The sequence below is a fragment of the Myxine glutinosa genome, chromosome 4, assembly GCF_964187855.1.
Source record: "Myxine glutinosa chromosome 4, kmMyxGlut1.1, whole genome shotgun sequence".
Classification (NCBI taxonomy): domain Eukaryota; kingdom Metazoa; phylum Chordata; class Myxini; order Myxiniformes; family Myxinidae; genus Myxine; species Myxine glutinosa.
The window spans coordinates 94032531-94047414 of NC_136264.1; the positions used below are offsets into that span (position 1 = coordinate 94032531).

The 14884-nt window shown below is 42.8% G+C and overlaps 1 protein-coding gene across 2 annotated transcripts in view; it reads left to right on the forward strand.

Annotated features, from left to right (window-relative positions):
• LOC137424991 (serine/threonine-protein kinase B-raf) overlaps nucleotides 1-14884 on the forward strand; it is a 48154-nt gene that overhangs the window by 22458 nt on the left and 10812 nt on the right. The window contains exons 11-14 of one of the 2 annotated variants that reach the window (XM_068112947.2): nucleotides 5132-5216; nucleotides 6855-7031; nucleotides 9552-9598; nucleotides 10501-10619. In XM_068112947.2, the coding sequence (XP_067969048.2) occupies nucleotides 5132-5216; nucleotides 6855-7031; nucleotides 9552-9598; nucleotides 10501-10619 (428 nt within the window). The remainder of the gene's footprint in view (nucleotides 1-5131; nucleotides 5217-6854; nucleotides 7032-9551; nucleotides 9599-10500; nucleotides 10620-14884) is intronic. The other variant, XR_013623109.1, reaches the window with a different exon arrangement.

A 14884-nucleotide genomic window follows, 5' to 3' on the forward strand; every position in this document is an offset into this window, starting at 1 on the left:
CTCCCCAATCAACACAAGATCATCTGCATCCAACAACTCCCAAGGTAAACCCTCCTTTGCGTTCCGAGCCAGCACCTGAAATCACAGCTACAAATAGTAGTGGACTTGGTACCGACCCCTGTGCAATCCCACCTTCACCTCAAACTCTCCACTGTTCCCGTCCTTCGTCCTGACAGCTGTGCGCGCTCTCTCGTACATTGCCATTACGACTCTGATCAACCATTCCTCCACTCCTAACTTCCTCAATGCCCATGTCAATACTTCACGTGGAACCCTATCGCATGCTTTCTCCAGATCAACAAACCCAAGAAACAACTTCTTCCTCTTCTCCATGTACTTCTCCTGCAACTGCCTCACAATAAAGAGCGCATCTGTCGTTACTCTTCCTGGCATAAATCCAAACTGCATTTCGTCGATCTTCACCTTCTTCCTTATCCTCCTCTCCAACACCCTTTCCAATACCTTCATTCCATGCTCCAATAACTTTATCGCTCGGTACGAGCCACAGCCCAGAGGGTCACCTTTCCCCTTGTATGGAGGGACGAGGTTACTCAGTTCCCAAGTCACTAGAATGCGGCCTTCTTTCACCACCAGATTACAGATCTTTTTTTAAATTTTATACAAGATCGAGGCTTGTGAAAGAGCTAACATTAATCACACAAAAAGGCAACCGACACATAAAACACAAAATAAGGGAAGCGGAACACAAGATGGGGAGAGAGGGGGAAGGCCACAAACACAACATTTGAGAGCAAGGACATCGAGAGAAATGTGGGAGGGGGAGGGCTTGGGAGGAGGTGGGAGAGGTATAAAACACATCAACACTGCAAGGACTTCCAGGAAAGAAGTTGGAATTTCAAAAAAAGTGTATCTGGGGTGAATTAGCAGGGTTAGAAAAGATCAAGGTTTTGGATGGGGGAAGATAAGAGATGGTGGTGAACAGCTGTTTTAAAGACCTGGAGGGAGGAGTGGGATTGAAGGGAGTGGGGGAGTTTGTTCCAGAGGCGGGAGAAAAGGGGAATGAAAGAGTGAAGGTGAGCAGAGAGCCTAGATTTTGGCAGTTTAACCACAAGAGGGTTGCTGGCAGATCTTGTGCGACCTGTAGGAATATTAGGAGGACAGAGCACAGAGAGAGCTGGGGGAGCAAGGCCGGAGAGGAGTCGGTAGAAGACAGAAAGACCACCAACCTGCCTGCGGTGAGTGAGTGAAAGGCCCTCGGAGTTAGCTTCATCGCAGGAGATTCCAATGATTCTGAAAGCTTTGGTTTCAACAGTGTGAAGCTGAGCTAGGTGTGAGGCAGGAGCACCGGCCCAGAGGGGGGAACAGTATTCCATTGAGCTGCGGATGAAAGCCTTGTATGTGGTGAGGAGCTCAGGTGTGCCAAGGAAGGACCGCACGACGGAGGATGCCCAGTTGGCGACTGGCTTTGGAGGCCAGCTTGGAAATGTGGTTATCCCAAGAAAGATCATGGCAGATAGTGAGACCCAAAAGCTTGAGCAACAGAACTTCTTGGAGAGGATTGTTGAGAAAGTAGATGGGAGGGTTTTCCAGTCGGTCTTTTCGGAGAGACATAGTAAGAGTTTGGGATTTGTCAGGATTGAAAGACATGTTCCACTTGTTTGACCAGTCTGTGATTTTGTCCAGGTCTGCAGAGAGTGAGGAGGCTGCAGACTGCCGATCTGAGGGATAAGGAATGGAGCGGCAGATAGTGGAGTCATCAGCAAAGAGATGGAGAGGATTTTCCAGAGAGTCGGAGAGATCATTGATGAAGACCAGAAATAGCACAGGGCCCAGAACACGACCTTGGGGAACTCCAGCCAGAACAGGAAGGGGAGATGAGAGAAATCCATTCAGGGCCACACGTTGCCTACGACCAGAGAGGACGTCCGCAAGCCATGAGTGGAGATTTCCATCTCTGTCATTCTCTTCACACCCCCAACTTCCCGCTGCCTTCTACATATCTCCCACAACTCCCGTCGGCCCTCCCGCTTTTCTACTCTTCATTGCTTTTATCGCTTCCTCAACTTTCTTCTCAGTTATCTTCTCTGCCGGTCCTAAAACTGGGTTACTCTCTATGTTGCCATCCCATTCATTCTCTGCATTCAACAGCATTTCCATATGTCTCTTCCATCTTCCTTTAATTCCATCTGGGTCCACAACGATTTGTCCCACTTCATCCTTCAAGCAACTCACCCCCATCACATCACACCTCTCTTTCGCTATCTGCTTTGTAATCCTGAATACCGCTCTCTGACCCTCTTCCAAATCCAAGCATTCTCCGAACATTTTCCTTCATGCCTCCTGCGCCTTTGCTACCTCTTTCTTTGCAGCCTTCTTGGCTGCCTTATAACTTTCATGCTCTGCCTCTTCTGCCCCCGTACCCTTTGCCTTCTGCCACTCCTTGAACTTCTTCCTCTTCTCATCAATCCTCTTTCCAACTTCATCATCCCACCACCATGTTTTGGAGTGACTCGGTGGTCCTTTTGTCCATCCACATATCTCACCAATTGCTCCCAACAGACTATCTTTCATTGACATCCAACCACTTTCAAGCTCAACCACATCATCCTCTACCATACTCAGCCTCTCTTTTAATGCCTCCCTCACTGTCACCTCTTTCAACCTCCACACCTTCATTCTCGGTTGGTACTTCACCCGCCGAGCTCTCCTCGCACCTTTCACCCTTATGTCGCAGACAACCAAGTGGTGCTGTGAAACAGCCTCCTCCCCCGGGATCACCTTTGTGTCCCGGAGGTGCCCCCTATCTCGCCTACGCACCATCAGGTCGTCAATGGTTGTCGTCAACCCACCTGACGTGTGTGTAACAAGCTTATTATCCGCTTTCTGGAACTCAGTATTACAAATCGACAAATCAGCTCCATCAGCAAACTCCAAAATCATTTCGCCTTCTCCATTCCTCACACCATATCCGTAATCCCCATGAACTCCCTCAAAACCGTCGATACTCCTTCCCACAAGTCCATTTAGGTCTCCTCCTTCCACAACAACTTCCTCATCTTTCACGTTTTCCATCAGCTTCTCGATCGCACACCAGAACTTGTCCTTCTCTTCATCGCTCCGACCAACTTGCAGAGCATATCCTGAGATGACGTTCACCAAGAGCTTTCCAATCATCATTTTCACCATCATCAACCTATTACTCACTCTAATCACACTCACCACACTGTCTACAAACTCCTCAGAAAACAGGACACCAACACCATTCACGCCCTCCGGGCACCCTTGCCACACAAACTTGTATTTCTGTCCCTGCCTACCCTTCACCATTCTCACACCACTTCCCTTCCATCTCGTCTCCTGTACACAACATATGTCCACTCTTCTTCTGACCAATACTTCCACCACTTCTGATCTCCCTGTCATTGTCCCTACATTCCATGTCCCAAACCTCAGAAACCGATCTCCACGTGGGGCATCAGACATTTCGTCGTCATAATATGATCTCCACGTGGGGCACATCATAATATGATCTCCTTATCATAAATGATCTCCACGTGGGGCACTCTTTATCTTCCCTCCTAATAATTATTCTTGTGCCTCACCTCATTCCCTACCCCTCTTTTCCGCCATCCTTTTCTCATGAGGGGTATGTTTAAGGCCTGTCAAATGTCTTTCTTTGGTCCAGTTTAATGCTACTCTGATCAACACTTGGACCTACGAGTCTTTTCTTTTCAGATAAAATCTCGAGTTGGTTTGCCTTGTGCTTCTTGCCATTTTGCAATCTCTGCATCATTTGAACTTTTTTGTGGTCTAAGGATCATCCTACTTGCAGGAAACAAAGCCTTAATGAGTTTTGGTTAGAGTTCTACCCACACAAGAAATTTGCATCTCAACTAGGATACCTGCCAAAAAGCCGACTTTTTTTGAAGAGTGCAAGTACCGTGAAACCCTGACAATTGCGGATTAGACCTCGCGGACCCCGTGTATTCTCGGTCATAAAATGTGGCCTGTTTCTACATTCGTGGCCCTGTACTTCGCATATTCAGTTCTTTGTGGGCATAAACCATCCCCACCCACCCATGGACCCCCAACATTGTTGGTATTTTCTGTTTAAGGAAAACGGCTGGCTCACAGAGACGATTGCAAACCTTTCACATGAGGGGAGGAAGGGACGAGGACTATAGATGGGATATGACGTGGGGATGGGGGTTGCTTGGTTTCTTGCATAATTATTTTCTCATATATATTTGATCGGGAACCGCAAGTGATTATTTAACGATATATCTGTTGTTTAGTTTTTAGTCACATGATTCCCTTAGTCCGCACACAATTAAAGTGTAATATATTATGTAAATATCGTGCCAATCAGCGAGGTTGGTTCATGGAACAGTAAGTAAAAATGAACTTGTATTTTGGATCTAAAATAGAATGAAATTCTAACACAAGGACTGTGATGCCAGGAGTTTTAAAATTATGCAATTTAAACGTAAAGTCTCTCTTCGTAAGATAATAGAGAATACTGTTATCTTCCTTCAAGCTTAAACTCCGAGCAGTTAAAAGAGCAACTATTTCCGGGATTGAAACACACTTTGGGGATCACGCAAGTTCAAAGCAAAACAAATGGTATTTTGGATATTCAGAACTTGCACGATCAAGTTCAGTTTTAACCCATTTCAGTTTTCATCAACGAAAAAGTGCAGTACGGTATTTTTTATTACATTAGGAAGCATTGCATGGAGATCTTGGCTATGTCTTGGGAGGCGATTTGTGTATTACTTAAGCAACTTGATGTTACGTTTCACCGCAACTCCTCTCCATATACCACAAACTTCTTCCCTCCTTCCTTTGTCTCCTTACTTCCATCTCATGTTATGCTCCTTCCTCCAAAGATTCTTTACCCTCCATAATTTATTCTTGATCCTTCTCCTTTTTTATTTTAAACTTTGCAGTATAATACATCCATCCCCCCTCCCAATCTCCATATGTGTATGCAATATATTGATGGCTCTTCACTTTAGTTTTTAAATGATATAACCATTAAGATGTCTTCTCAATTTCTTCAATACCTTGCTGTGGAAAAAATCGCCTGTTGTGAAGTTATTTTGTGCAGCTCAAATGGTAGAAATATGTTTGTTTTGGTTGAAAATATATATACATTTTGTACCAACAGGCGATGTTGCAGTCAAAGTGTTGAACCTGACGGATCCCACGCCCCAACAACTCCAAGCCTTCCGCAATGAAGTTGGAGTGCTCAGGTGAAATAGCACCCTATTAAAACTGTACAACAACAAAATGGAGTTCTAGAATATGGCTGCCCCTGTCCGTTCATCTGGTGATCCAAAATAAAATGGAAAAACTCCAAATCACCGATTTCTGTGGAGGTAGACATGTCTTGTCAGTGATTAGCTCTGGTGCATACATGTGACATCGCATACTACGGTACTTGTGCTTCAACAGCTTCGGTCAAATGATATACACTTTACTTCTCTAAAGATAGTGAACCGTATCGCTCAACAATCAGTTGCATGGTCAAATCTAACCGATAGGCCAAATCTGCTTCCTGGCCTTAACCAAAATTTAACAGCTTGTTATTGTCACCTACCCAATTAATCCACCAAGTTTCGTCCGAATCTGTCCACAACTTTTTTTGAAATATGCTCACAGACCGACATACAAACAAAAACAAAACCGCTGTCCACCTTTGATGGGGTACGTAAAGATGACCTCTGTCCACCTTTGGTGGTGGAGGTAACTAGAGCATTCATGGAACACCTTACCATCACGCAGTCTTGAGAAAAAAAGGACATGGGAAGTCTTTTAAACTTTTTTTTTTTTTTGGGATTTCCGACCACAATCTATGTTTCCTCTGAGTCGCGATTTTGATCTGAATGTCGCTATTCCCCAACACTGAGAACGTGAGAGACAAATTGGATTGGGTGAGATGCCTTAAAATGGCGTAATATTTTTCCAAGCACAGTACTGCTAAACTGGAGGTTTTGGGAAGTGACAAGATGGCGATTTGTGTTCTACATTGTTCAAGTATATAATTCAATTGAAATAAAACAAAGGTTTCAAAGGCTGTAGGAAAAACAAAACAAAACCTTTTTTCTGGAAGTTTACCGCCATTGATAGACCATCTTTTACACCACCTCATTTAACACGTTATACGAGCTATTCATGCCGTTATTTTTGTCCTTTATGATATCCTTAAAAACGGCGTTTCCTCTTTGGAATGATTTTCAAATTTATTTGACTGTCAGACAGGCAGAGTAAATAAATTACCTTGCTCCTCTTTTGCTGGTGTTGGTCTTTCTTTAAGCCTGGTGTTGGCTTAGCGGTTAGGGTGCCGGCTTGGGATCCTAGGTTCCTGGGTTTGAATCCCGGTCGATCGCTGAATTAACGCCAGGGGGGTTGACTGAGCCTGTCATCCTTCCGAGGTCGGCAAATTGAGTACCAGTTCACTGGTAATTCCCTGTGTGTCGCAAGAGGCGAATAACAGGGTTGGCGGCAGGAAGGGCATCTGGCCGTAAAACATTGCTTCAAAAAAAGGGGACCACGGTGCCCCAAAAAGGCCAACCCCTGCTCTGCAGGGAAAAAATGGCCTCTAAAGGTGGTTCTACTCCTATTTGCATATGTGTGATTGGGATGAGATTCCGTAATATTCCCGCCAAATTCAGAGTGGAAGTACTGCTAAACTGCAGGTTCATGTTCCAATTCGTGTTCTACAGTGTTCAAAATATAACATTCAATTGAAATAACGTTGTTTCTCAATCATAGACTGCCGTCGACAGACAGAGAGACAGACAAAGAGAACCAATTGCTTAACCGCGCTTTTCGCTTCGCACGTGCGGGTTCATAATCGTTATCATCATATTCACTGCTTATCGTTTCAGGAAAACTCGTCACGTCAATATCTTGCTGTTTATGGGCTACACGACGACACCTCAGCTGGCCATCGTGACGCAGTGGTGTGAAGGGTCCAGCCTCTACCGCCATTTGCACGTCTTGGAGACCAAGTTTGAGATGTTTCATCTGATAGACATCGCAAGGCAAACTGCGCAGGGCATGGAGTGAGCATTCAGCGCATTTCTCATTTTGTGTACATGTTGTTTATCCCTCTGTAACCATTTCATTTTTCTGATACTTACGAACTTCGATATTACTAGGCATGCATACAGTACCCGTCGCATCACTTATAGGTTTAATCAAAAGACAGCATGTCCTACTTCACAAACATAAATCATGTCTATCTGTGTAAATCAGGATGTAAAATGTTGTTGTTGGTGTTGTTGTCATTCCGTGTACTTTTATATATTTTCCTCTTGTTTCACAGTATATATATAAAAAAAAATAACCACCTTTAGAGGCCATTTTCCCCCGCAAAGTGGGGGTTGGCCTTTTTCGGGGACCGTGGTTGTTGTTGTTTTTTTTGGTCCCCTTTTTGAAGCAATGTTTTATGGCCGGATGCCCTTCCTGACGCCAACCCTTTTTGCCGCCTTTAACGACAACCAGGGAATTACCAGTGAACTGGTACTCAATTAGCCGACCTCGGAAGGATGGTCAGGCTGAGTCAACCCCCCTGGTGTTAATTCAGCGATCGACCGGGATTCGAACCCAGGATCCTAGGATCCTAAGCCGGCACCCTAGCCGCTAGCCCAACACCAGGGCCTACTGGTCACAGTGCTGTGGTCACAGTATGTTACTAGATATAATTTTGTATGCTCCTTCCATGTTATTCTAAACTCTAAAGGGTTCATGGCAGCAGGAAGGGCATCCAACCATAAAGCGAAGCTGTCGTGGCACAATAAATATACTGTTTGAGCCACTACATTTTTTTATATATATTTTTTGGATACTGAATCGAGGCTCGTGAAAGAGCTAACATTTATTTCACAAACAAATCAACCAGACAAACAAAACACACAAAAAGAGGGAGCGGAAGACAAGATGGGGAGAGAAGGGGAAGCACACAAACATAACATTTGATAGCAGGGAGACGCGTGGGAGGGAGAGGGCCCGGGGGGAGGAGGTGCGGGAAGGGGGGGGGGGGGCGGGAGAAGTATAAAACACAAGGACACCAAGGACCTCCCGGACAGAAGTTGGTACTTCAAAAAAGTGGATTTGGGGTGAAATTGGTGGGGGTAGAAAAGATCAAGGTTTTGGATGGTGCATTTCAGTGCCCTTTCCCGCTTCTTCTTCTTCAATGCTTGAAAGGGGCTTCTAAAACAGGCAAATTTTAAGGTTAAAAGGACACAAATTTTTATTCCAAGTAAATCGATTATTAGCTTTCCAACAGTACCATTTTTTTCAATGATTCTATGAAAACACGAACTGATAATGCTCGATGTTGTGCTGTCTCTTCTTTGCGTGACACACTCGCACACAGAAGGACACGTCTTCAACAGTTTGTGTTTGTTCATTGGTGACATCTTCCCAGAAGGTTGACTGCCATGGATCTCCACCTCTGTCTGTCCTGTACTGCCCTTACAAATTCCACATAGGTCAACTGCATCCAGTCCGTTATATCTGTCTCTGCCTCCCAATCCTATGTTTTCCAGAGATCTCCTCCGATAACTGTCTCTGTCTACCATCTGCTGTGGTGATGTGACTGAAGTATTGTTTCTTTCTCTCTTTGATGTTGTGCACTCAATTTCTCTTTTCTCCAGTCATTTCCATTATTTCTTCATTAGTCTTCCTGTCTGCGAAGGATATGCGGAACCTCCTCCTCTATGTCGACATCTCGAATGTGTTCAGCTTCTCAACACTGTAGTCTCTTTGTTTGTTGTCCATGTCTCCTCGACATATAACAAACATGAAAAAATGTAGCACCTCAATATTATCTTCCGAAGATTCAGCTTCAGCTTCCTTGATGTTAACACGACCTTCGTTCTAACAAAGTTGTCTTGGCTATGTCAATTCTCCTTTGGATCTCACTATCATATCTCCTGTCGTCTGTGCTAATCTGCCCCAGGTAGGTGAACCTTTTCATTTGTCCCAGGACTTGTCCATCTACTTCAATTTGTGTATTACTCCATATTATATCCTTTGAGTGCTACCAACCAATTCCAACACCTAAAAGGAGACTGGCACTGGCCCTATGATGGTGATTGTCTTCATGGCACCCCAATGATCGTCGTGATCAAGAACCAAACAAAGGCACAGAGAAGGCCTCGGCACTTTGTGCCAATCTGACACCAATAAACGCGAGGTTTTATCAAGTGAAAGTTCACAAAGCCATGATGAACGCTTTGGGTAGAGCTGCAAAGTAGAGCTGCTGTCAGGCCTTTCATCAGTCTCTTGCTCCTCTTGCTTGATCTGACGAAGAGGTTGTGCCAAAACGTCGATTATACTTTGCATCCCAGAGTGGTTAGCATCCATTTGTGAACTTTCAGTTGATAAAATGTATCGAGTGAATTATCAGCCGACTACCAAAATTGGCCTTGACAAAGTCGACCATTCCTCTTTTTCACACCAAGAAAGTCTTATAAATGTGTCCGAAGTAAACTCCGGTTTGTGGAACTTTAAAGCTCCGTTTGCCACCTTCATTATCAAGTCATTGTACTTATGGAAATGTTGTCGTTTTTTTGCAGCTACCTCCATGCCAAGTCCATAATCCATCGAGACCTGAAGTCAAACAGTTTCCTTTTTCTTACTGCTCATGTGGTTACCTTTGTTTGAGTTCGGTGGAGTGACATAAGCTATAAAGCTGGGGGTTCTCACACGGACTTTTCTAGTATCACTGTAACTTTCCCATTAGCGTGATTAGCAAGCTTAACAGAGCATGTCTTTAAAAGGTAATTGCCCTTTATTTAATGTTAGTCACTAGTTATCCCCCAAAAAAGTCACACTAAAAAAATAAAATAACGGGTCCGTCTGTCTGCTTGTCTGTCTGTCTGTCCGTCCGTCACGCTATCTCCTAAACAGTTGTGCAGAAATTCATCAAACTTGGTAGTTATGATCACCACGTGGCAAGAAGGTGCAAGAGCAGTGGCATTTTTGGCCCTGCTGTCACCCTGGGACATGTGGCGGGGTCAAAATGTCAAATACCAAAAAATGCAATTACGGGCACGTTTTTAATGAAACTTTGCACATGCAATAGTGTAGCATAAAGCATAGCACGCATAAACGCATGCATAAAGTGTAGCATAGCACGCATAAATGAAGTATGTAACGATTTTTTTGATTTGACTTCCGGTTCATGCTTACAGGAGATGGGGACCTAGAGTCTCAGAAGTCAAAATAGAAGATTTTTTTAAAACTCAAAATTAGATATTGGTTCATTCCTGGTTATAGCGTTTTGCCATCTTTCCACTTTGCTCTTGATGGGAAGCGTGGGGATTTGCGATGGTACGCCATCGACTTCGCAGGACCTTTAATTTTTTTGTACTTTTATCTTTAAAGGTGGCAATCAATACCAGGGCAACCAAACGTGTGTGTTATAATATTGGGGAGTATTCCATATCACAAACATTTAATCCTTCTGGTTTAGTTTATCTTCAATAGGATCAAAAAATACCCTTCACTCAATGATTGCACCAGATATCTTCTTGCACGAAGACCTGACTGTGAAAATCGGAGACTTTGGCCTGGCAACTGTAAAGTCACGCTGGAGTGGTTCCCACCAACTCACCCAGCCTTCTGGTTCCATCCTGTGGATGGTACGTCATTCATTAAACCTTCCACCAATCACTTGTTATTGCACTCGCATTCCAGTTTGTGCCATTGTTTGGCAATGTTATTGTCCTGACAGTATGATAGAGACATAACACCCTTACCGTTAAACTATCTAGTCCGGGTTAGATTGCTGGCCTGACTATAAAATGTTGGATTGATGCTTCGTGGGCAAGGGGTTGTGTCATCACAGTGTGCCATACCTTGTATGGATGTTAAGTTATAATGACCAATCTGCTGGCATTAGCTAGTGGATGTTAAACATCCCACTATGTAATTTGACGAAGAGTTATTACCGACACGCTGAACAGATAAAAAATTCCTGCCCGGAGCAGTTCGAGTTAAGCGTCAGACCTGGCAGTTTGTTTGTGAAAGATTGGGTCCCAACATACATGCTCTATGAGCTGTGGCTGACTCCACAAGAAGTTTGAATTAATTTGGCCATTAAAGTAAGTGTAGAAGTAGTAGTAGTAGTATTAGTATTCGTAGCAGTAGTAGTAGTATTCGTAGCAGTAGTAGTATTCGTAGCAGTAGTAGTAGTATTTGTAGCAGTAGTAGTCGTATTTGTAGCAGTAGTAGTAGTATTCGTAGCAGTAGTAGTAGTATTCGTAGCAGTAGTAGTCGTATTTGTAGCAGTAGTAGTAGTATTCGTAGTAGTATTCGTAGCAGCAGTAGTCGTATTTGTAGCAGTAGTAGTCGTATTTGTAGCAGTAGTAGTCGTATTTGTAGCAGTAGTAGTAGTATTCGTAGCAGTAGTAGTAGTATTCGTAGCAGCAGTAGTAGTATTCGTAGCAGTAGTAGTAGTATTCGTAGCAGTAGTAGTAGTATTCGTAGCAGTAGTAGTAGTATTCGTAGCAGTAGTAGTAGTATTCGTAGCAGTAGTAGTAGTATTTGTAGCAGTAGTAGTCGTATTTGTAGCAGTAGTAGTCGTATTTGTAGCAGTAGTAGTATTCGTAGCAGTAGTAGTATTCGTAGCAGTAGTAGTAGTATTCGTAGCAGTAGTAGTAGTATTCGTAGCAGTAGTAGTAGTATTCATAACAGTAGTAGTAGTATTCATAGCAGTAGTCGTAGTATTCGTAGCAGTAGTAGTAGTATTCGTAGCAGCAGTAGTAGTATTCGTAGCAGTAGTAGTAGTATTTGTAGCAGTAGTAGTAGTATTCGTAGCAGTAGTAGTCGTATTTGTAGCAGTAGTAGTAGTATTCGTAGCAGTAGTAGTATTCGTAGCAGTAGTAGTCGTATTTGTAGCAGTAGTAGTCGTATTTGTAGCAGTAGTAGTCGTATTTGTAGCAGTAGTAGTAGTATTCGTAGCAGTAGTAGTATTCGTAGCAGTAGTAGTAGTATTCGTAGCAGTAGTAGTAGTATTCGTAGCAGTAGTAGTAGTATTCGTAACAGTAGTAGTAGTATTCGTAGTAGTAGTATTCGTAGCAGTAGTAGTAGTATTCGTAGCAGCAGTAGTAGTATTCGTAGCAGTAGTAGTAGTATTCGTAGCAGTAGTAGTAGTATTCGTAGCAGTAGTAGTAGTATTCGTAGCAGTAGTAGTCGTATTTGTAGCAGCAGTAGTAGTATTCGTAGCAGTAGTAGTAGTATTCGTAGCAGTAGTAGTAGTATTCGTAGCAGCAGTAGTAGTATTCGTAGCAGTAGTAGTCGTATTTGTAGCAGTAGTAGTAGTATTCATAGCAGTAGTAGTAGTATTCGTAGCAGTAGTAGTAGTATTCGTAGCAGCAGTAGTAGTATTCGTAGCAGTAGTAGTAGTATTCGTAGCAGTAGTAGTAGTATTCGTAGCAGTAGTAGTAGTATTCGTAGCAGTAGTAGTAGTATTTGTAGCAGTAGTAGTAGTATTCGAAGCAGTAGTAGTCGTATTTGTAGTAGTAGTAGTATTCGTAGCAGTAGTAGATTTCGTAGCAGTAGTAGTCGTATTTGTAGCAGTAGTAGTCGTATTTGTAGCAGTAGTAGTCGTATTTGTAGCAGTAGTAGTAGTATTCGTAGCAGTAGTAGTATTCGTAGCAGTAGTAGTAGTATTCGTAGCAGTAGTAGTAGTATTCGTAGTAGTAGTATTCGTAGCAGTAGTAGTAGTATTCGTAGCAGTAGTAGTAGTATTCGTAGCAGCAGTAGTAGTATTCGTAGCAGCAGTAGTAGTATTCGTAGCAGTAGTAGTAGTATTCGTAGCAGTAGTAGTATTCGTAGCAGTAGTAGTATTCGTAGCAGTAGTAGTAGTATTCGTAGCAGCAGTAGTAGTATTCGTAGCAGTAGTAGTAGTATTCGTAGTAGTAGTATTCGTAGCAGTAGTAGTAGTATTCGTAGCAGTAGTAGTAGTATTCGTAGCAGTAGTAGTCGTATTTGTAGCAGTAGTATTCGTAGCAGTAGTAGTCGTATTTGTAGCAGTAGTAGTCGTATTTGTAGCAGTAGTAGTAGTATTCGTAGCAGTAGTAGTATTCGTAGCAGCAGTAGAAGTCGTAGTAGTATTCGTAGCAGCAGTAGAGGTCGTAGCAGTAGTAGTTTTCGTAGCAGCAGTAGTATTCTTAGTAGTAGTTTTCGTAGCAGCAGTAGTAGTATTCGTAGCAGCAGCAGTAGTATTCGTAGCAGTAGTAGTAGTTTTCGTAGCAGTAGTATTCGTAGCAGTAGTAGTTTTCGTAGCAGCAGTAGTATTCGTAGCAGTAGTAGTAGTATTCGCAGTAGTAGTAGTATTCATAGCAGTAGTAGTATTCGTAGCAGTAGTAGTAGTATTTGTAGCAGTAGTAGTATTTGTAGCAGTAGTAGTAGTATTCGTAGCAGCAGTAGTATTCGTAGTGCTAGTAGTAGTATTTGTAGCAGTAGTAGTAGTATTTGTAGCAGTAGTAGTCGTATTTGTAGCAGTAGTAGTAGTATTCGTAGCAGTAGTAGTATTCGTAGCAGCAGTAGTTTTCGTAGCAGTAGTAGTATTCGTAGCAGCAGTAGAAGTCGTAGCAGCAGTAGTATTCGTAGCAGTAGTAGTAGTTTTCGTAGCAGCAGTAGTAGTAGTTTTCGTAGCAGCAGTAGTATTCGTAGAAGTAGTAGTAGTATTCGTAGCAGTAGTAGTATTCGTAGCAGTAGTAGTAGTATTTGTAGCAGTAGTAGTATTTGTAGCAGTAGTAATAGTATTTGTAGCAGTAGTAGTCGTATTTGTAGTAGTAGTAGTATTCGTAGCAGCAGTAGAAGTCGTAGCAGTAGTAGTATTCGTAGCAGCAGTAGTAGTCGTAGCAGTAGTAGTTTTCGTAGCAGTAGTAGTATTCGTAGCAGCAGTAGTAGTTTTCGTAGCAGCAGTAGAAGTCGTAGTAGTTTTCGTAGCAGCAGTAGTATTCGTAGCAGTAGTAGTCGTATTCGTAGCAGTAGTAGTAGTATTCGTAGCAGCAGCAGTAGTATTCGTAGTAGTAGTAGTAGTTTTCGTAGCAGTAGTATTCATAGCAGTAGTAGTAGTTTTCGTAGCAGCAGTAGTAGTAGTATTCGTAGCAGTATTAGTATTTGTAGCAGTAGTAGTCGTATTTGTAGCAGTAGTAGTAGTAGTATTCGTAGCAGTAGTAGTAGTATTCGTAGCAGTAGTAGAAGTCGTAGTAGTAGTAGTTTTCGTAGCAGCAGTAGTAGTTTTCGTAGCAGTAGTAGTAGTATTCGTAGCAGTAGTATTCGTAGCAGTAGTAGTAGTAGTTGTAGCAGTAGTAGTAGTATTCGTAGCAGTAGTAGTAGTATTCGTAGCAGCAGTAGAGGTCGTAGTAGTAGTAGTTTTCGTAGCAGCAGTAGTAGTTTTCATAGCAGTAGTAGTAGTATTCGTAGCAGTAGTAGTAGTATTCGTAGCAGCAGTAGAGGTCGTAGTAGTATTCGTAGCAGTAGTAGTATTCGTAGCAGCAGTAGACGTCGTAGTAGTAGTAGTTTTCGTAGCAGCAGTTGTAGTTTTCGTAGCAGCAGTAGTAGTTTTCGTAGCAGCAGTAGTAGTTTTCGTAGTAGAAGTCGTAGTAGTAGTAGTTTTCGTAGCAGCAGTAGGAGTCATAGTAGTAGTAGTTTTCGTAGAAGCAGTAGTAGTTTTCGTAGCAGCAGTAGTATTCGTAGCAGTAGTAGTAGTATTCGTAGCAGTAGTAATAGTATTCGTAGCAGTATTAGTATTCGTAGCAGTAGTAGTATTTGTAGCAGTAGTAGTCGTATTTGTAGCAGTAGTAGTAGTATTCGTAGCAGTAGTAGTAGTATTCGTAGCAGTAGTAGTAGTATTCGTAGCAATAGTAGAAGTCGTAGTAGTAGTAGTTTTCGT